Source organism: Theropithecus gelada, chromosome 5, assembly GCF_003255815.1.
Source record: "Theropithecus gelada isolate Dixy chromosome 5, Tgel_1.0, whole genome shotgun sequence".
In the NCBI taxonomy this organism is placed as follows: Eukaryota; Metazoa; Chordata; class Mammalia; order Primates; family Cercopithecidae; genus Theropithecus; species Theropithecus gelada.
In genome coordinates, this window is record NC_037672.1 from 141,113,445 (window position 1) to 141,135,809 (window position 22,365).

Below are 22,365 nucleotides of genomic sequence, written 5' to 3' on the forward strand. Positions count from 1 at the left end.
TGTCTCAGTGTCTCCATCTACTAGGGACAATCTTACCTCTTCAGTAAAAATTGAAACAATAATAAAACACTATTGCATTTAATGTTCCTATAGTTCAATAGAGGTTGAGTCAATTCTAAGTTTCCCCTCCCATGCCTTTTTTTTTTTCTTCTTTCGAAAGTGGATGCTCAGAGTTGTGATGGAATTATAGGCAATGCTGGCTCCAGCCTAAGATACTGACTAAAGAGTCAGATAACCAGGCAGTGGAATGAATTCTAGGTCACTGCCGCTCTCTAATATAAAAACATGCACACAAACATGAAATCAGAATGTAGACTCACATACATCCTTTTAAAATCTCATTAGATAAATTGTGAATTATTTTTGTAATTAAACACTGTTTTTATTCTTAAATGCAATACATTTCAAATTTATAAGTTATTTTATAAAATTTTATAAATTAGATTCTTTAATTTGCAAAAGTAATATAGATTCAATAAAGAAAATTTGGGAACTACAAGAAAGCACAAAGAATAATATAAAATTCATCTACAGTCAGCCTATGCAAGGTTGAACATTTGACACATTTTGATATATAGCCATCTGAACTTTTAGTTGTTATATCTAAATCTGGGATCATGGTGTTTAAATATACATGAATATGTATATAATGTTTACAAGTATGACTTTCTACTTAATATGCCGCAGATACCCCTATCCTGTCAAATATTCTTCTATGAGAAGATTTTTAATGACTGCATAGTATTCTATTGTAGGAGTGTTCTGTGGTTTATATTTCAATCTGCTATTCTGTGCATTCATGTATTTTTCACTCTTCTCAGAGTTACAAATCATTATGATAAACGTCAGTACCCTGAACTTTGTAGATGTACCTTTGCTCATATCTTTGAGACATTCAAATGAGGGGAATGGCACCCAAGTGCAATGCAGTGGAGGTGGAAGGGCTTCTTCTCAGAGGCAGCCAATTTGGCCACTCAGCTGAATGCTCAAAGTTTCCTGGAGAACCCACAAACAACAGAAAACATCTTCTTTGACACCTCTCATTAGTCTACCGGAGGGAAGACTTCTAAAACCTGCCTCTGTTTATCAGCTGATAGGTAATCAGTTTACCCCCAAATCATGGAGAAGACATGATCTATTGTTCCCAAACTGTCTATGTTTTCTCCTCTCTTTTAAGTCCTTTTCTGGCCTTGCTCTTTAACTTGGCCTGCCACCTGATTCCGTCATGTGTGTATAAACGACTGCCATATGAATTCACTAAATAGCATGCAAAACAATTACTGAATGTTTCTAAGTTGTTCAGCACTCGGTCATAATGGCTTTTAAGATAACATAAAAAACAATGCTTTTAAACAATAACCTGGTGATAGGGATTTTGAAGTTCAACAAATATTAAGATTAAAATTACAGAAAGAAACATCTTTATGAGTCAATGAAAGTATGTAAAAATTATTTACAAAGATAATTCATGAACAAAAATAATCCATCTCTCTTAATAAATGTTAGATATGAGCTTCAGCTTATTCCTAGATAATGGAATATGGACCATCTATTGTATTTTTGAAAAGGCATACAATCTACAATCTGAGTAAAATAGGTTTAGCTATGAAACTGTTATGAAAATAGCTAATAAAATAACAAGCCAAAAAAATCAAAAGTGTTAATGGCCAGAAGCCTTAAATGGGCATGTAACAATAAACGTGAGATCAGCCTTTGGCTCAGCGGCACGGGAATACAACTGCAAAAGGCAGCTAGAGCTCTCATCCTTCACTCAGGTGTGCTCATCACTTCCATTCCTAACTTTCGTCCTCTCCACACTTCTCCCTTTAATCCTCCACTCCTTCTTTACACTTTTCAGTTCGGTGTAATCCACTTACATTTAGGGTGCACATTTCTTATCCCCGTGGATACTGAATGGGCTCTTCTGAAACATAAAACTTGTTCCTAGGACTTCAATATCCCATTATTTTGAATCTTCTCAGCACGAGAATTGTGCTTTGTTCATAAAAGATGTTAAATGAAATGTTAATTGTTATAAATGCTTGGTCAAATTCTTACAGAGAAAGAATTAGGTGAGTGGTATGGTTTGGATCTGTGTCATCATCCAAATCTCATGTGGAAATGTAATCCCCAATGTTGGAGGTAGGTAATTGGATCATGGGGCTGGTTTCTCATTGCTTAACACCATCCCCTTTGATGCTGTCGTGGAGATAGTGATTTCTCATGAGATCTGGTTGTTTAAAAGTGTGTGACACCTCCCCACTCTCTCTTGTTCTTGCTCCAACTCTCTCTCTCCCCACTCTTTCTCTTGCTCTTGTTCCAACCATGTAAGACATGACTACTTTCCCTTTTGCCATGATTGTTTCCTGAGGCCTCCCCAGAAGCAGAAGCACTATGCTGCTTGTATAGCCTGCAGAACCATGAGGCAATTAAACCTCTTTTCTTTATAAATTACCCAGTCTCAGTTATTTCTTTATAGCAGTGTGAAAACAAACTAACACAATGGGTTTTCAGATTGCATCTGAATGTGAACATAATAAATTAAACAAGCCAAATGACAAAACAGCACATGCAGAATGAATGCAAGCATCTGGAAAAATAAGCATCATTTTAAGATCAACAAAATATTTTCAACATTTCAATAGCAAGCATACTTTTGCTAAAAGAAGAAAAAAAAAGTAAAAAAAAAAAATTACACAAAACAGTCTGTAAATGCCATCTAGTAGTTTTGACTATGAGTACAAGTTTCCCAACTGTTCAGCAGGATGTTAGGAACTGCCTGAGTCAGAATTCCAGGGGTTCAGGTAGAGAGGTGTGTTCAGTCTATGGGAGGGTGCTGTAATTTTCTTTGTGAACACCTGCAAGACTCTGCATGGTCCAGTCCTGCTTGCCTCCCATCTTTACAGCTTCACCCTTCCCTTCCCTCTTGGGGCTCCAGCCACTCTGCATATCTCTTCACTCTATGAATGCACCATAACCTTTTCCATGTCCTAAACCTTGTGCCAGCTCCTCCCTTCATCTGAAATATTTCCCTCCCTATCTTGCCTAAGTACTGGCTTGTCAAGTCTCAGTTCAATGCCACTTCCTCTGGGAGGTCTTCGTTGGCCTCTCTAATAAGATTTAGACTAAAAGCTCTCTGAAGTCCCTGGTGCTTAACATGGTGTTGTAAAACCTTATGATTGTTTAGAATCCAGATATGCATTCCTTAGGCCTTGATGTTTACTGGGGGCCTTGGGTGTTTATTAATTTATTCAATTATTTACAAAAGGTTTTTTTGGGGGTGAGGGGTATGTGCTGTGGACTATGTACTAGGAATATAATGATAAGTACTTCATGGCTTTTCATTTCAGGGAAATTCCAGTACAGTAAGAGTGACATTTATTAATCTAAGTATAATAGGTATTTTAGGATGGTGGTGGAAGTGGGGGCACAAAGGAGACAGTGGTCAATTCTACTTGGAGAGGTAGAAAGACCTCATGGAGGTGTTTTTGAATTTATCTGGAAAGAAGTCTAGGATTTTACCAGGCATGCTGTGTGGTACCAGCAAGGCCTTGGAATTTGAGACATCATTGCAAGTTAGAAACACGGCAGGTTATCTATGTGGCTGCAGCACAAGGTGTGAGAAGGAGATGGATAGAGAAATGGGTGAACAGTAAATGAGAGGCTGAAGAGGTGGTGAGGCACCAAATGTTGTGAGTCACACTCTAGAATTTGGACTTTATCTTTAAGGCAGTGGAAAGACAAGGAAGGGTTTGAAGCAGTTTTTTACTTAGGGAAAATCACTGTCAGTAGTGTGGAGGATAACTTGGGGGAAGAAAACATGCCGGAGCTTTGCAGTAGAGGGTCCCTCTTGTGTTCAAGAGTGGCCAAGATAAGCAATCCCTTTGCAAACAAGCCACTCCTGCTCACAGAAGGTCCTTATCACTCCTTAACATTCCTTTGGTGGAGAAGGCCTGTAGCCTGAGGCTTTAAAGAGGGCAGAAAATTATAGCAGGCTGTAAAAAGAACATGGCAGAGAACGAGCAATGGGAGCTAACATCTCTTAAAATTGGCACTTTAATTATTTTAATTTTAAATGAAGTCAGAGAAGGTGAAAAGTATTTTAAATTGACAAGCAAAGTATATGTAACTTTTTTATAAAAATGAAAACATGCTTAGGGAGAGAGAACTTATTTACATAAGTTTTGAGCTTAATGAAAACAATTTTAACACTCTAGCAAATAGCTAGACTTCTTTCTTCTTCAACAGCCACTCCTCACGGTAAAAGAGCACTTGGTGGAAATTTTGTTCTGAAGTCAAGGCTGAAACCCCAGAGATCAAATACTGTACTCAAGTTTACAAAGCTGGACTCAGACCCTAACACTGGCTTTAAAATTTGCCCTAAGTTAGACCACAATGCCTCTCTTTCCAGCTGGATCTATATGCCTCCACTCTGGCTTTTAACAAGGCTCTGAACTACTGTCAGAACTTGGGAATTTCTAACATTGAAGGTAACACATTGACACACTTTCCTCAATGTAAAATTGTATACACTTTATCCACATCCCATCTGAGCATGTTATGTCCTATTTGTACCCTTACAAAAACTGATTGGTGGCCAAATTGATTTGAGACTGAGAGTTGCCACTTATGTTCTTAGAAATACTTGCTTTAGTTCTCCAGAATCAGTTGCTCTGATACAACTTCTTATAGTCACTTAAGTCAACACAGTAAGAAAATAAACATATAAATGCCCTAAAGATAATTTGATAAAAATTGTTTTTTAATATCATTTCCTCAACAATCTAATAATGGTAGCTGACCTATAAAATGACCTTTTTAATAGTTCATTTTTCTTCCATTTCTGGAAAAAAGATAACATAAGCCTTTCAATAGGAATTAATACCCATGCTTGCTTAGTGGTAAGAGGAAGGCACAGGGTCTTGTTATTGGAAGTCTATCGTTTACAAAACAGTGTCATCTTGAAAGAACAATAATTCTCATTAAAAATGAGTTTTCATATTTTCTAGTATTAATTAACTTTTAAATAATTTGTTAGTTATTCCGGAGTAGAATCACATGGGGGCATTTTAAAGAATTTCATCAATAGCTTCAAATTAAATAAACCAGTATCTGGTTGAAAAAAAAAATCACTTACCTGGAAGGAGAAACAAAAGAAACATCCTCAAATGCTAAAGCTTCATTCAAAATTCAAGGTAAGGAAACCAAATTTCCACAATACGATCCCTTAAAGTCACCAAGAATGTTCAAAACTACACTTGATAGTAACACAGCTTGTACAGCTACTTGGCTCTCCTAGATTCCTAAGACCCTAACCAGCTAATAGATATCTGTGGACATATTCAATTCTGAAAACCTGCAAAATATCTGCAAGAAGATGGTGTTTGAATAGGACTTTTTACTATAGCATATTTAGTTCAGTAAACTGGGTAGAAAGCGTTTAAGCAAACTCGTAACCATTGAACAGTAAACTTGAGTTTGCCAAAACTGCTTAGGGACTGGATTCAGAGATGGCTCTCCAGTTATTTTTATCTCTTTGCCTTTGGAGCTCTCAGCTTTCTATAGCTAAATTAGCTTTCAAAAATCTACTTGTGTCATTCCTAGATTAAAGGCCAGTTTAAGTATTGTCCTGTTGAGTTCAGGTACATTTAAGCTAGAAAACCGTTGTAGAACATCTAATCTAACTTGCCGACTTTACAGATAAGACATTTGGTCTCACAAAAATTAAATGACTAGCTCAGATGAGCATATCTGGTAAGAGACAGAACTGAGACTTAATTCTGCTGACCCCCGATGTTATTCTCACCTTCCAGATCTCACTGCTTGGTTGAGATCTGGCGAGATTTCTCTGATGTTTTATTACATTAGTCAGCAAGCATTGGGGCACATTGTACATATAACAAAGGACAACTAAATTCCTGAGCTCCCTGGATATCCTAAAAGCTAGAATTTTAATAAAAAACCATGTAGTCTTCATTTTGATGATTTTTTCCCCACTAATTTATTATATTACTTAGATTATATCTGTTAGCCCTCACTGTCCTTATACTGTAGCCACTGAGAGAAACTGTGTTTTGCTCTAGCAATACTGGGATGAGAGTCAGTTTCTTAATCCCTTCACATCTTCTGGCAGGAACACATCCAGTCTATACCTGAAAAATTTCAGCGCTCTCTCCAAGTGAAGCATATTTACCTTGTGGTGTTAGGAAAGATGTGTCCAGCATCTGGCTACCCAGGAATGGACAGACCTTGTGCTAGTACTGCACATTTTCTCGCTGCATGGGCCTCTGAAAAACATACTGTCAAGACCTTACTCCATGCTTACTTGCAAATGAATCACTGGATGAACCCTGAAGGATGGGCAGAGTTTTAGGTGAAGATGCAGAGGAGGAGGGATAAAGAAATAGCATGGGCTAACATATGGAGAAAGGGGAGTATAACGTGCATTGATGTGGAGGCTTAGGGCACCTAGCAGGCAAGTGTTGGCAAATCTCTCAGATTGAAAAGAGTTTAATGTTTAAGTGGCAAATTAGTGCAAAATAAAATATAATAGTATGTTTTGTCATATTAGCAAGGCCTCAAACTCCTGCTTTAAATGTTTTTCAGTTTTCAGGGCATTTGCTATGGTACTTAGTACAAAGTAAGTCTGTGTGACCTGAATTGAATTGTATAATTTAGGTTTGAAGGGTGGAATGAATTGGTATACTTTCTAGAAAATGAAATACGCAAAATTTGTGTTTGGATCATCTCACAGCTTATACTTGTATAACATTGGATATGTTCCAGAACATTTCACCTCTCTTGTCTTTTATCCCCATGTGTTGGGGGAGAGAACATGGACTTCTGTCACTGTTCTCATTGTACCAAGGAGGTGGGGTGACGTGGGGGCCCAAGACATGTTAGGAATACAACTGGAAATAGCCAGCCTCCTAGCTCTCTGCTTTATGCTTTATCCATCAAACCACTCAGTTTTTCCAAATAAATGACATTTCTAACATGAAATGCTATTAGACACAATAAAAATAAAACGTGATATTGTACAAGTACCCTTGAGTTTTTCTGTATGCCAAAACTTCCAGTGGCTGAGCTCTTGTCAAGATGTGATAAAGTCAGTTCATGCAGCTGCTGGTTTGAGTTTTGGTTCCCTCCTGACTTGCAGCTGAAAGAATCCTTATCTTGCATAAGCAAACTCTTACAAGGACACACCCTTCATATGCAATGCCTTAAATAGTTTCCAAGTCTGAAAACTAAATTTTCTAAATGCTACAGTTTTTTGGCATTGCAATGACCATGAAAACTGCTTGATAAATGCATCTGTAGAAGTTATGCTCAGCTAATTTGTGGTAAAACTGGGACAAAAACTCATATCCATTGACTTCCAACTCAATGCCTTGTCTGCCAGATCTCACTGTCTTGGACAGAATGAATGTATAAATGGGAATCTTGCCTGTGCTAAAAGCTGTTTGAAGAAGACGGTTCCCACGAAGCAATATTTTAAGGGAACGATTTTGTTTTGCTCTTGAACCAAAGGATTGACAAGTTCAATCTTGGTCAAGTTGTGATAATATAGTTAGACACCCATACTGTCTGTGGCCATTCATTTTCCTTTTTTGGAAGGTTTTTATTAAGCCAAAGCAGCCAACTACAATTTAGAAAAATTGAACTTAAGGATAAAGTGCTTTGTGTGATAGCGTCTGAGCCTACTGTTTTGGATAGCCTATTCTCAATACTTTTTGTTTGAACTCTTCAGCCAATGGCTCTGGAGAAAAGCATGGCCTATTAACTGGTACAGTTAGTGTGCTCGGTGCTAAATGGAATGACGCAGTCTCTGCTCATCTTCAGACTGGCGTGCTTTGGCAGTCCCCATGCAGCTAATTGGTTACACTTCTTCCTTTCCTAACTTGGTAGAGAAGGGTGCTTATCTATTCTGTCTCAAAGGTGTCGTGGCCTAGGAGGCTGCAGCTTCCCTTCAGGAAGCCTGAACTTTTTAGCCTGGCTCTGTACTATCTAGCTTCTGGTCATCCACACTGTACCAAACCATTGCTGAGACAGCAGAGGTGGAGAAAAAAATCAGTCACTCTGTCATCCCGGCCAGTGCACATTCTTCAGCCTGGACAGATGGAAAGCAAGATGAATTTCTGTCCACTGTCCCACTGGGAGACGAGAGCAGAGTTCTATTCCTGGCTTTGCCACCAAATGGTTGGGGGATCTGTACAAGTCTCTGAAATTATCTGAGCCTCAGTTTTCTGGCCTCTAAGATGAGGGTACTGGAACAGATGTTTCTCTTTTTAAACTTTAAAAAAAGTTTTGCATTTTTCTTGAGATAGAGTCTCACCATATTGCCCATACTAGCCTCAAACTCCTAGGCTCAAGCAATTCTCCTGCCTCATTCTCTTGAGCAACTGGGACTATAGGTGCTCACCGCCATGCCCGGCCTGGAATAGATGTCTTCTAAAATGCTTCACCATTCATGAATCATGGAAATCTGTATGTCTAAGATAATAATATTTGTAGTTAACACTTACTGTACACCTACTTCATTCCACACATCTCTCTAACCATTTTTAAAACAACTAGCTGAGACCCTATTGTTATATATTAATTATTCTTTGTGGAAGAGGAACAAAAAAACATCAGAAACACTGCCTAACTTGCCCAAGTTCACACAGCCGCTAAGTGGCAGACCTGGAGTTTGAATTCAGACCTGTGTAACTACAGAACTGTCTGCCAAGGTCTACTGTGATCTATGTAGCAGAAAGAGAATGAGAGAATCAAATAAGTGTCATTGAGAGATTAAATTCTCACCAAATTATGATGCAGCTAACTCTCAAGCAAGCCTTCACTTCAACAAATCAGGGCTAAATGAAGATCTATAAAAATAATAATTCACCTTGTTCATAGCCTGAGGGTAGGAGTATTGTATGTCTAACATAGCATTGTAGGGTGACCTGCAGTGGCAAATCCACATTACGGAAGAGCAGATGGTTCTGGTTATTAACAGTTTGTTAACTTGAATCTTAATCTTTCCAGCCAAGCATATTCCAGTCTGGTCACTCCTGCCTACTAAAGAATCCTCAGAACAAAAGGGGGTTTCACATACTTTACCTGTGTCCACTTTAGTCTAAGATATTGGTATTTCTGTAGCTGAACTTCACATACATTAACTTTGGGCTTAAGGAAGTTGGGCAGGATGAAAATAATTTTAATTAAAAACAAAAACTTTATCCAAAAGTTCTCACACCACTGGTACTTCCTTTCACTGGTTGAATAATAAAAAACAGCAGAAATGAAACTAGTTCGTTCTCATCCTTGACTGCATGGTAGAATCATCTGTGGTATCCAGGCACTGGATTCTGATGTGCGGCCAGCAGTGAGAACAACTGCTCCAGTTGGTAATATGATTAATATATGTAAACTTCATTTTCCTGAGTTTTGAGGTCCATTCTTACATTTTCTATGGTTCTAGCGTCACCTTTATCTATAACGTGAACAGCTACAGTATGGGATATTAGCCTGAACGACTTTAGAAATAACATTATTTGCCATCTTAAATGTTGGTGTTTCTTAGGATTTTGTTTTAGAGCCACAATCCCCCCCACTTCCTCCCTCACATCGCATTTAATTTTACTTTAATCACTTTCCAAGGATAAGCTCCTCAGTGTGTGAAACAGACAGAGTTGAACTGCTTGGTGGAAGCCAGCCTGAGTGTTTGGCCTGGAGCTTCACATCCTGTGCCCATCTCCACCTGGCAGCTTCAGAAAGCTCCACAGGAATTTAGATTGGAAATCTTGAGTCTAAAACTTAAGTTTATCAAATTGTCTGTGGGGATCCCTTAGCACAAGTGTTAGTAAACTTCCTGTGTAAAGGGAGAGAGAGTAACTACTTTAGGATTTGTGGGCCATAACTACTTTAGGCTTTGTGGACCATCTATTATAAATATTCAGCTCTGTCACTGTGCACAAGCAGCCACAGACAATATGTAAACCAAAGCATGAATAAATGAGTATGACTATGTTCCAATAATGATTTGTGGACAGTAGAATTTGAATTTCGTAAAATATTCACATATTATTATTATTATTTTGATTCTTTTCTTTTGTATTTTATTGAGACAGAGTCTTGCGCTGTTGCCCAGGCTGGAGTGCAGTGGCGCGATCTCTGCTCACTGCAAGCTCTGCCTCCTAGGTTTGCACCATTCTCCTGCCTCAGCTTCCCAAGTAGCTGGGACTACAGGTGCCTGCCACCATGCCCAGCTAATTTTTTGTATTTTTAGTAGAGATGGGGTTTCACCGTGTTAGCCAGGATGGTCTCGATCTCCTGACCTCGTGATCCGCCCACCTCGGCCTCCCGAAGTGATGGGATTACAGGCTTGAGCCACCACGCCCAGCCTATTTTGATTTTTTTAAGCACTTAAAAAAGTAAAAATCATTCTTAACTTGTAAGGTGTACAAAACTAGGGGGCCAGCCATTCACAGGCTATAGTTTGCTTGGCCCATGTATTAGCATAATTAGAATCTCTGGATGTGAAACCCAATCATCAGTGCTACATAGATTCTCTGAGACAATTCCAACATGCAGTCAAGATGGTGCATTCCTCTACTAATGGGCTATGAAATCAGTCCAGTGGGTTGTCACTGGCACTAAAAAATTATGTTGTAGTTTGGGTGTGGTGGCTCATGCCTGTAATCCCAGTGCTTTGGGAGGCCAAGGCAGGAGGATCACTTGAGGCCAGGAGCTTGAGACCAGCCTGGGCAACATAGCAAGACCCCATATTTACAAATTAAATAACAAAAAAGTTAGTTAGGTGTGGTTATGTGCACCTGGAGTCTCAGCTACTTGAGATGCAGAAGCTGGAGAATCACTTGAATCCAGCAGTTCAAGACTGAAGTAACCTATGACTGTGCCGCTGCAGTCCAGCTTACGCCACAGAGCAAAATCTTGTCTCTAAAAAAACACTAAGTTGTATAAAATGGAAGAGAATATATCAAAGTATATCACACATAATAAGGGAAGGCATTATTTTGTGGAATTTTATTTCAGACAAATGTGTGTGTGAGTCTGTGTGCTATGAGTGGTAGTGCACATTAACTATGTCTCAATAATACTTGAGTATATTTTGAGCCTGATGAACCAGGTTATACCCTATCTGAATACCTGGCTGCCAAAGGGGCTGAGGCAATCAATAGCCTATGACATACCTGAAATGCACTCACGGCCTGCACAAGCCATTGACTAGTGGCTCATGCACACCTTTATCCAGCTTATCTAGCTCCAGAAAGCACTTAGATTTTCTATGTGTGCTGCACCACTAAAATGGGAATTCTGAAAGAAAATGCTTTCAAAACCATAAAGTTAGCTAATGGGACACTTACAAGTAGACTATATACCTTTAGAAACACATAAGAAGATAAGGGCAAATAAAACATAGTATATATATCAAAAGAGCAGAAACAAGGAATCATAAAATATGAAATAAGATAACAGAAATAAGATACTAAATGTCAGTTGTGAATGCATATGGATTATGGTTTTGTATTAAAAGACAAAGACTTTTAGATTGAGTCAAAAGAGATAGGTTAGGACTGGTGCAATGGCTCACGCCTGTAATCCCAACACTTTGGGAGGCCGAGGCAGGTGGATTGCCTGAGCTCAGGAGTTGGGAACCAGCCTGGGCAACACGGTGAAACCCCGTCTCTACTAAAATACAAAAAAGTAACTGGGCATGGCGTTGTGCACCTGTAGTCCCAGCTACTCGGGAGGCTGAGGCAGGAGAATTGCTAGAGCCCGGGAGGCGGAGGTTGCAATGAGCCGAGATCGTGCCACTGCACTCCAGCCTGGGTGACAGAATGAGACTCTATCTTCAAAATAAATAAATAAATACATGTAAAACTCAACAGCAATAACAGCATTAATCTTAGGCAAAGTAGAATTAAGAGCTAAAACATTACAAACAATGAAAAAGATTTACTTGTGTCATAAGCAATATATTTCACAATGATTCTTAAGTAATTATGGACCATTATGACCCAATAACATAGCAACGAGAAATATAAAGCAGAATAACAAATTGGCAAGAATACAATACCACTGAGAAATGTTAAGTTTTCTCCAATTGTGGTACATCAAGAAAGCAAAAAACAAACACAGAAAGGATCTGAAATATATCTTCCTGCAATCACAAGCTATTGATCTATATGATATTTGCTAATGAACCAATGAGGACAGATTTTATTAGGCATTCCCACATTCCCATACACTTATTTTGAAAGAACATTTCTGTATTTCCTGATAAAATGTTTTTGAGGTCTGAATCTAACAGAATAGTTCAGGAAAGGTAGCAAGGGGAGAACTTTTGTGGTCTTTTACCTAGCAAAATGCAATTTCAGTGCCATGATCTACATTCTCGGTTGCCTCAAATAGCTGTACTATTCATGTTTTATGTTTTTTATTTATTTCCTTCTATTTTGGTTTCTAAAAATATAAGTATGACTGGGAAATAAATGATAACATCAAAAGGAGGCCTCCAGAATTTAAAAACATTTTCCATAGCCTGTATAAAAAGGAGCAAAAGGCTAACATGACAGCCACACAGAGTTCCTTAGCTGCACCACATGAGGAAGACAGACCATCAACCTTCATTAAGGTCTTCAGCTTGGTAAAAGCACAAGCAGAACACTGAGTGACAACATTGTAAGAGTAACGGAGTCAATCCTAGAACATCACTAGGTATGGTACAGGCAACATAACGTATTCTCTAAGTGCACATATTCTGCAGTGGAACTGCCTAGACTCAAACTAATTCCTCTAGCAACTGCCTGAGACCTTGCAAAATTGACTTAATCTCTATATTTTTGTTCCACCATTATACAATGGGCTAGTCTCTACCTTACAGAGTTGTTGAACAGATTAAGTTAAAATGCACATAATTTGTTTTTTGCAAGAATGGAAAACCTAATCCTAAAATTTCTATGAAATTGTTAGGGATCTTAATAGCCAAAACAATCTTGAAGAAGAATACAGTTTGGTGAATCACACTTCATGAATTCAAAACTTATAACCAAGCAACAGCAATAAAAACGTGTGATTTTGCTCCAAGAACAGACATATTCTTAGGATAGAATTGAGACTCCGGAAATAAACTCATATATCCATGGCCAATTAACTTTCAAGAAGGGTGTCAAGACCCTTCAATGGGAAAAGGATAGTCTCTTCAACAAATAGTGCTGGGACAACTGAAAATAACAAAGGTGGACTCTTATCATACATCATATAGAAAAATTAACTGATAATAAACCAAAGATCTAAACATAAGAGAAGAACTACAAAACTCTTAGAAGAAAACATAGGGAGAAATTTTTATGACTTTAAATTTGGCAATTATTTTTAGATATGATATCAAAAGCGTAAGCAACAAAAGAAAAAAATAAATTGGACTTGAAAATGAAAAACATTTGTGCATCAAAGGACACTATCAAGAGTAAAAACAAAAATCCACAGAATGAAGGAAAATATTTACAAATAGTATATCTGATAAAACTCTATATCCAGAACACAGAAAAAACTCTTACAACTTAGCAATAAAAAGACAAAAATAAATTTAAAAATGGGTGAAGGACTAGAACCAACATTTCTCCAAAGATATGTAAAATGCAAATTACCAACAGCTACATGAGAATATTCTCAGCATCATTAGTTATTAGGAAAATGCAACAAACCACAGTGAAAAACCGTTTTATACCCTCTGAAATGGCTATAATTAAAAAGATGACAAAGTACAATTTCTGCAAGATTTTGGAGAAACTGGCACCTCATACGCCCTGGTGAAAAGGTGCAGCTCCTGTGGAAAAGAGTTTAGCAGTTCCTTAATAAGTTAAACATAAAATTACTGTGACCCAGCAATTCTACCCCTATACATCTTTGAGTATTAAAAATGCTTTCAAACAAAACTAGTACAGGAATATTTACAGCAGCACTATTCACAACAGCCAAAAGGTGGAAATAACAAATTTTAATCAAATGATGGATGGATAAGCAAAATGTGACATACCAACCCAAATTTTAATCAAATGATGGATGGATAAACAAAATGTGATATACCAACACAATGGAATAATATTCATTATAAAAGGAATGAAATACTGATACACGCTACAATATGGATGAACTTTAAACACATTAAGTGAAAGAAGCCATACACAAAAGGTTACCTATTATATGATTCCATTTATATGAAATATCTAAAATTGATAAATCTGTAGAGGTAGAAAACAAATTAGTGGTTTCCAAGGGCTGGAGGAAGTGGCTGCTAATGGGTAAGAGGTTTCCTTTTGGAGTGATGAAAATGTTCTGGAACTAGATAATGATGATGGGTGTGCATCATTTTGAATGCATTAAATGCTACCGATTGTACACTTCAAAATGGTTTAAATGGTAAATTTATATTATGTGTATTTTACTCCAGTTTAAAAAATTAAGTGTATGTACATTACTTAGAACAGTGCATGGCACAAAGTAAGTGCTATATCAGTGTTGGTTATTATTACTCAGAACCTGCCTATGTATGGAATCCAACCTGCTGTATATAAATCCAGGGATGGAAATACCAAAGTTGATTAAATAGCTATTTATAGAACTTTGTACACTACAAACAAAGATGACATCATTTTTCTAGTGCTTCCATATAATAATTTGGGCTAGACAGAAATTTTAATAAATATCCCAAATAAATTGTATAGGTCATAGTCTATGACCAATGTACAAAAATTAAAGACTTCTTAGAAAGCAGAGATTGTGTTTGTTCAGTTTACTTTTTAAAACATATTGAAACTTGTCCTGATTATATTGTATGGTTCTCTTTGCAGAAAATTTAGAAAGTATTTAAAATAAGAAAAAAATACCTTACAATCCCAACACCCAGAGATAAACCCGGAATTTTTTTTTTCAACATTTTTGCTTAGTTTTAGTCTAGCTCATTTATCACAGAAAACTACACAGATAGGTACTTACTAGAGATGTGGATATGATAATAATGGCTGGAAATCTATGATGTAAAAAGGTAGGTCCAGCCTGATTTTGTCAGCACCACGTAAGTAGGTTTGGGTTTTTTTTTTGGGCAAAAGATATTACATTTGCAGTTGGTGTCAAAATATAACCTACAAAGATAACTTGGGGGAAATTCCTCAAAAATATACTTCTCAAATAGGCTCACAGCTGTTTTGAATAATCTTCTAGAAACCAAGGTGAAAAGAAATTTATCACAAGAATGTTAAGCTAAATTTCCTAATTTAAAATAACTGTAAAGTAAGTTTGAGATGCCATCCCTACTTTCTCCTCTATTCAGACCTTGTCTGCAAAGGAGTTCACAGTGGGTGTCCATTTCTTTCTAAAAACCCTATTTCACACCATACAAAAGATATTTATAGGTTTGGCAACTAGTCCAGCTCATCTCAGGCTGAATTTTGGGGATTTGTTGGGGTTTACAGATGAAAAATGATTGCAGATACCATCTACTCGGTGCTTTATAAAATAGGCATAAGAAAACTGAGGTCCACAAGTGTTAAATGATTTTTCATGGCCAAGCTAGTCTGCCACAAAATTCTGGTCATTTGCCATTTGTCATTTTGAGTAGTTGATATTGACTGTCTACTATGTGGCTGACAATGTGTGGGACACATAAGTGAAGACACAGGTTTTTCTTTTAAAGAATTTATAGTCATGTATTCCCTGGCATACAGTTCCTGTAACTCTTTCCTGTACCAATTAAATAGACAGGCTAGCAAGGCTCTCTTCTTGGATCCCTTGGAAAAAAAAAAAAAAGAGAGACACCTTGTTTCTTCATTTAACATGTGCTTTTTAGACTGATGTACCTGCAGGGGTGTGAATCAGATGCACAGGGTAATAATGATCTGTCTGTGCGGAGCACTCACTGTCTAACCAGATGAAAACAAGTATTTCCTCTTTCCTTTCCTCCTCCCCTTCCTTCTGTCTCTTCCCTTCCCTTCTCTCTTCTCCCTTCTTGCCTCCCTCTCTCTCTCCCTCCTTTCTTCTTTCCTTCCTTCTTTTTTTCCTTCTTTTCTTTCTTCCTTCCTCTCCCTCTCTGCTTATCTCTCCTTCTCCCTCCCTTCACTTCCTTCCTTGCTTACTCAACCAATATGCTACTATAAGTCCTAATCGGGAACTGTGCTAGATTCTGGGGATACACGGATGAATAAAGTAGGCATGATGATATCATACCAGTCCCTTTGTTTCCTCCCATTAAATTAGTATATTATGATCTAGAATGCAAATTTTGTATGAATTTTTAAGTAAAACCAAAACTTTTGGAGACTCCTGGTTTATGCCATAATTTCCTAGTTGAAGTGATATAGTACTGTGTTTTCAAATTGGTTCTTAGCTTCAGAATCTGATTTTCAGATAAAAGCTCCAGCTTTTCCTTGAAAACACTAACTTACCTCCTGTCTCAGAATTTTTGCTCTTGCTCTTCCCTCTGCCATCTGTCCTCTTTTCCCAGAATTTTCGGGATTAGCTCTGTCTCCTTGTTCTACATTTAGCATAAATATCATCTACTCAGAAAATAATTCCCTGCTACCCTTTTCTTAAGCAGTTTTCGGCATTCATGTTTATCATCTTACCTGGTTTTATATGCTTTGTGTTATTTTTGACTGTTTTTATCTTATTTTAATAAGATAGTTGTTGTTCTGTTTATTATCTGTGTTCCCTCCCACCACCCACTGTGCCCACCCTCCAAGTATCCTCCATTGGAGCCCATTTGTCTTCCTGCTGTGGGCTCAGTGCCTGGTTCACAATCTGACATGTAATGACTGAATCATCAAATGAGTGCAGGAATTCAGGGACTGGGAATCAAGTCATATTAGAAAAAATGGATTCTCCATTTGGAAGAAGATCTCTGGTAAGTTTAGAATTAGAAATATTGGCTTTATTCTTAAGATTCCTAGAGAAAGCAAGGCAATCATCTTTTTTTCATAGCAAAAAAAAAAAAAAAAAAAAAGAAAGAAAGAAAAAAAAAAAAGGAAAAAGACCTCACCATGTATGTTTTCTCTTCAGCTAATGAGTATGGGGGAAAAACTTGCTCTTAGACCTTTCTGTTATACTATAAAGTAGCCACATCGAGAGAGTTTCCTTGGAGGGTTTCCGACGCTACGAAGATGATAACAGCTTGGGTACTGGAGACCACTGTAGCCTTCAGGGTCATCTTGCCCCAATGACCTCTTCATCAAGTGCCATTTAAGGCTTTAATTCACACTATCTGCTTGCGTAGTTGTAGAAATTAAAAAAAAAAAAATCATTTCTTTGCCAGGAACCCTTTCCAAATTTAGGGCACTTGTAAGTCACAGAATTTTCCCAAATACTGGGCACACCCCCAGTAGAGTATGCAGTGTTCAATTTTGTTTGAGTTACACCCAGTATGGTTTGCCCCATGGAGCAACACAAGGAATACATCTCTTTTATAGTGCTAGTGTAACAGCACTATAAATATATTAATATATATACAAATATTATACTACATCCCTTTCACTTGTTTTCTTTTCTTCAAACTAAATATTTTCATACTTTTCTGATTAAAAAATTAGAGTAACTATGTTTGTTTTCTGGGTTTTTTTTTTCTGTAATTTTCTTTTCTCTCTGACTTTTCAAAAATCACCAATCACATACGTAGGTTTGTTCCCTAGTCTATAATTATCGGTAGCTACTACTTATTTTAATAACATTTATATTATTAATACTTACTAATCATGATAGTTAATTCTAATCATAGAAAATACACAGTAAGCTTAACATTTTACTTTGTTTCAGGCATCAGTAAGTGTATTCCATTAAATACTTTGTTTAGTCTTTATTACATGAGGCAAGTACCAGCAATGCCTGCATTTTACAGATGAGGACACATAAAAATGAGGGCATATCATTTGCCTTAATGTTCCCCAGCTTTGAGAAGTAAAACTAGATTTGAACCCAGTTCTGTCTGTTCCTCATGCCTGTGCTCTTAACTATTACACTATTTTATCCTCCCCTGGGGTATCTGAGAAAATGCCGACCTCTCTACCCTGTATGCTACAGAGTGCTCAGTAGATCCTTGATGCTTGCTCTAACTTGGGTTACAACAATGTCTAATGGACTCAGAATGTTTCAAGCAACTGCCTGACCCCTGTGCGCTGGGTGGGCACTAGTATTGCTAACACATAAACACTGCACTTGAGAGGAGGTTTAACTATAATATTCTCAGAAAGAGGCCCAAATCATGTTAATTTAATACACTAAATTAATAATTAAATTTAAATTAAATTCAAATTATTGAATTAATACAATTTAATAATAACCCTAGGATATTTCTTTATTTTAATGGATTTAGATTTCTCCCAAAACTCACGTGACACCTAAGACAGTAAGAATTGTGTTTGTTTTTGTTTTTCTTCCTATGTGACACTTTAGTAATGGACCCACAGAGAAGCGAACAATTCCCCATGGTTTCAGTGTTCATGCTTTTGGCTTCTCACCATTGGGCAGAAGGAGGAAATTACACCTTTTGAAAACCAAAAGCCATATAGCTACCAACATCTTCATTAATAACTCTTTAGTTTGGAAATGAATCTCCTTACCACTCAAACAAAGCAATACATTTATTCACACAGAGGTATTTCTCAAAGCATTTGATAAAATTATTTTAATTCTAGCTAGACTTAGAATTGAAGTAAACTTCTCATACTAGAAAACTGGATTCAGCCGCAAATACCGGGCTCCCTTGTGTCATTTTCCCCACATTGGTAGCTGAGTTCCAGTAAAATCCATCCACCAGACTGGAATAGGAAATACTACTCATTTCTTCATTTAAATAAGATAGAACTAAAATAGGGTAGTTTATATTTTTATTCTATGATCTTATACCCAATATAACAGAACCAAGATGAAATAAAGTCACTTACCTGACAATAGTAATACAAAGATTATTTTTCCATACATCCTGAGATCATGAGCTGGCTCCTAAAGTTAGTGCAAAAAAACTACCAAAGACAACTGCAAGTGTCAGTGTCTGGCCTTAGCCTGCTAGCTGTTATCTTCCAGGCCCACCTTCCTGCGGCCATCATCAGCTGATAGGCAGGGGAGGCATTTTAAATGACGCAAGTTGTTAAGCGCCTGTTAATAAAGATACACGGATATCTTGGGGCTATGAAAGTGGCAAGTAAAATTTTCACTGCAAGGAACAGGCTTCTACTTGTGATATTAACTTTGCATAAGTTAAGTGGGCATGGCAAGGTGGTAGACAGGTGCCACCCAACTGGACAAAGAACTGGACTGTGAATCTCTGAGGCCAGGGCACGTGCCAGGCTGAGGCAGCTGTTGTGGAGCCATGGAGCTTCTCATTTCTAATGTCGAGACCCTGTGATCCAAACAAAAGTGACTTCCTATATGTGAAATGAACATGTTTTGAGAAATTTAAATCATTTGAGTGTTCTGAGGTTCTGAAAGACTCCCAAACTCATGGTGAGTCACACAGCAATGTAAGAGATGTGAGATGCAACAAATCTTTCATTGAAAATAGAATTTGAACTGAAGAGCTAGTGCCTGCACAACTATGAAGCCAGTGAGCTGTTCCTCTCTGAAATATACCTTGCTAAGTAAGCATAAGTGAATACCAAGACAATAAATGCAAACAGTCAGAAACAAAACCCAACACACCAAAAACCCTATCATTAAAGTAGGTTAAAGTGAAGGCTATGGAAATGTGAGGAAGCTCAATTTTAAAGGGAGGCAGAACAAAAAATATAAATTAGGTCTGAAATGGTTCAACAGAAGGTGATTGGATACTCCATCTAAATCATCTTACTTCCTGTAAGATTTTTGTGAAAGTCTTTCCTGCCTGACCCAGAAAATCAATTTGCTATGGGAGCAATTTGCCACGTATATCATACATATTTACCCAAAGTGTGGTTTAAAAAAATCATTTAGGAAGTTAATGTTTGCAGCTTCAGGAAACTGGGCCACAGAGAAAAAAAAAATATTTACTGGAGAAAAGATGGAGGTAAGTATCTGCAGAGCATCCCAGAGAGGGAGGAGCCTGAGGTTGAGGGACTAGTGGATGGAGGGAGCGGAGATGCAGACTTGGGGGAGACGGAACAATGAATGACACAGAGGGGGTAATCTGAGAAGCAGGACAAGGATCCAGAGTGCCTCTCAAAGCCCTGCCAATTCATGTAAAACAACTGCAGCACATTTTATAAAAAAGTTAAAATTAAACAATAGGCAATAAATTAATACCTTCCATAAATTCAGTGTTTGTTATGGCTGGATATCAGGTTGTGTTGCAGGAATTGTGCTCAAGAGTCAGCCAACTAAAGGAATGTTGTTGATATTCATATAAGCAGTAAGAATTATTTCATATGGCTTTATATTGACAAAGGGAGAGCAATTAGCATGAGTCTTAAAAATGCTATTTCTAAAAATGGGTAAATAAATGTCACCATTCTTACAATGGACTATTGGAGCAACTATTAAAACCATATTTTCAAAAATAGTTAAAGATATGGAAACTCAGGATAAAATGGATAAGTGGAAAACAGCAAGATCTCAAAATTGTATATACACAAATAAAATCCTATTTGATTATTTTTTCCTCTGGGTTGTGCTACCTTCACCTGGATTACACCCACTCCTTTTTAGGTGGCCTCCAATTCTGCTTAGGGTCTCAATTGAATAGTACTTCCTCCACGAAGCCTTCCCTGACTTCCTGTCTTTGTCAGGTGCCCCTGCTCTATATGTGTATGGTTCCGTCTTCTTCCCTTATCATAGGACTTGTTACACTACATTGCAGTCATTGTGTCTCCACTGGACTACAGTTTTTAAGTGGGCACACTCTGACTATGGCTATCTTGTTTCCCAATGAGTGCTTAGGGCACACTTGGCAATAAATATTTCTCAAATCAATAAATGATAAATGAATATTGCAGTGCAGAGGAAAGCAACTTCCCATGGCAGTCCTGGGGTGTATAGGCTGATCATTTTTTATATATACTGTGGGTAACCTACGTCATATCCTAACTTCAGATTCCCTCCAGTATGGAGGTCCCTTGCTAAGGCAGGAAGGGGAAAAGGAAAAGGAAACTCAGCCTAAAATTCAGCTTTCATACCTTCTTCAGCCTGAACTGGTCAGAGTCTGAGAGTGCTTTCTCTTCTATGACCTCCCACTTTCCCTTTCTGCGGAATCACATCGTTATAACGCTATTCTCTAAATTCCTATAGTGCTGACACATGCCTGTTTATTAACACCTGTCTCAGGTTGTTCTGAACAATCCGTTCCTTTGTATTTGTGGGTCCTGTCTCTGTTGTTCTGTTTCCAGCACCTGGCACAATGCCCTACAGAGTACCTGGCCCTATTAAAGTAAGGCAAAACCTGGAGGGTTCTCAATGGGGAAATTAGAGGTCAGATTCCGCATCTCACACAGGGTGTAAGGAAGCAGCGCCTTACAGTGCCCTCTAGTGGCATATCTGCATAATGGAAGGAAAAATGTGAGCCCTGAAAATGCAACAGAAAAAATATACATCAGATTACATTTTTCTCTTTCAGGCATTCCCCAATCTTCTTTAAATTTTTCAAAAATATTTTTACTTAAATACACATTCAGAGTTATCATAAAATTCTACCTACGAGCTATATCATGCAAATTATTAGACAACTCCACATCTTTTAAGAATTTTGACTCTTTGCATAAAATAAAACAAGTACTTCTGAGACCTTTGATCAAACATAAAAAATTTATCAAATTTTATTGATATTGTGTGTGTTTAGGCTATTTTTTAATTGCCTGAGTCATTTCTATGACGTAGTTAAGAAGGATGAAGTTCAGTGTCATAACCTAGGAAAGTCAACTTGGATTGATCAACACACACTTGTACCTTACTTGTTTCATGACAGAGAACCATTCATTTTTGTGAATTACTTGTCTCTCAACTATTTCAGGCTTAGATTATTCCTGAAGATGGTTGCATGCTAGTCTTATCTGCCAGTGGAAAAGTCTGCTTTTCATGTTTTGCATGGAAGGGTGGAGAACAGGAGACGGGCAGGAAAGTTGAGGCACAGTCGTTTGTACTACTAGCCTCCTTGGTACCTCGTCACCTTAGAATTGTCCAGCCTGCTTTGCCAGAGTACTCTAAGAGCTTTCCCTGACCTTTGTGATGTTTATCATTTCAAAATTAAAAAAAAATTTTTTAAAAACTACAAGGTAAGATAAATCTAACACTCAAAATAACCCTGTTAGAGAGGCAGAACAGATATTAGCATTCTTATTTTATATATAAGCAAACTATAGAATGGAAAAGAGATTATGACTGTATTACTTGATTTGATTTGCC

The 22,365-nt window shown here is 37.5% G+C and overlaps 1 protein-coding gene across 3 annotated transcripts in view; it reads right to left on the reverse strand.

Moving 5' to 3' along the window:
* Window positions 1–19,129, reverse strand: part of GYPA (glycophorin A (MNS blood group)) — a 38,575-nt gene extending 19,446 nt beyond the window's left edge. For 2 of the 3 annotated variants that reach the window (XM_025385392.1, XM_025385390.1), the window contains exon 1: window positions 18,942–19,129. In XM_025385392.1, coding sequence (XP_025241177.1) covers window positions 18,942–18,978 — 37 coding nt within the window. In that variant the 5' untranslated portion in view covers window positions 18,979–19,129. Of the gene's footprint in view, window positions 1–6,193; window positions 6,351–18,941 lie in introns of all 3 variants that reach the window. The other variant, XM_025385391.1, reaches the window with a different exon arrangement.
* Window positions 19,130–22,365: the final 3,236 nt, after the last annotated feature.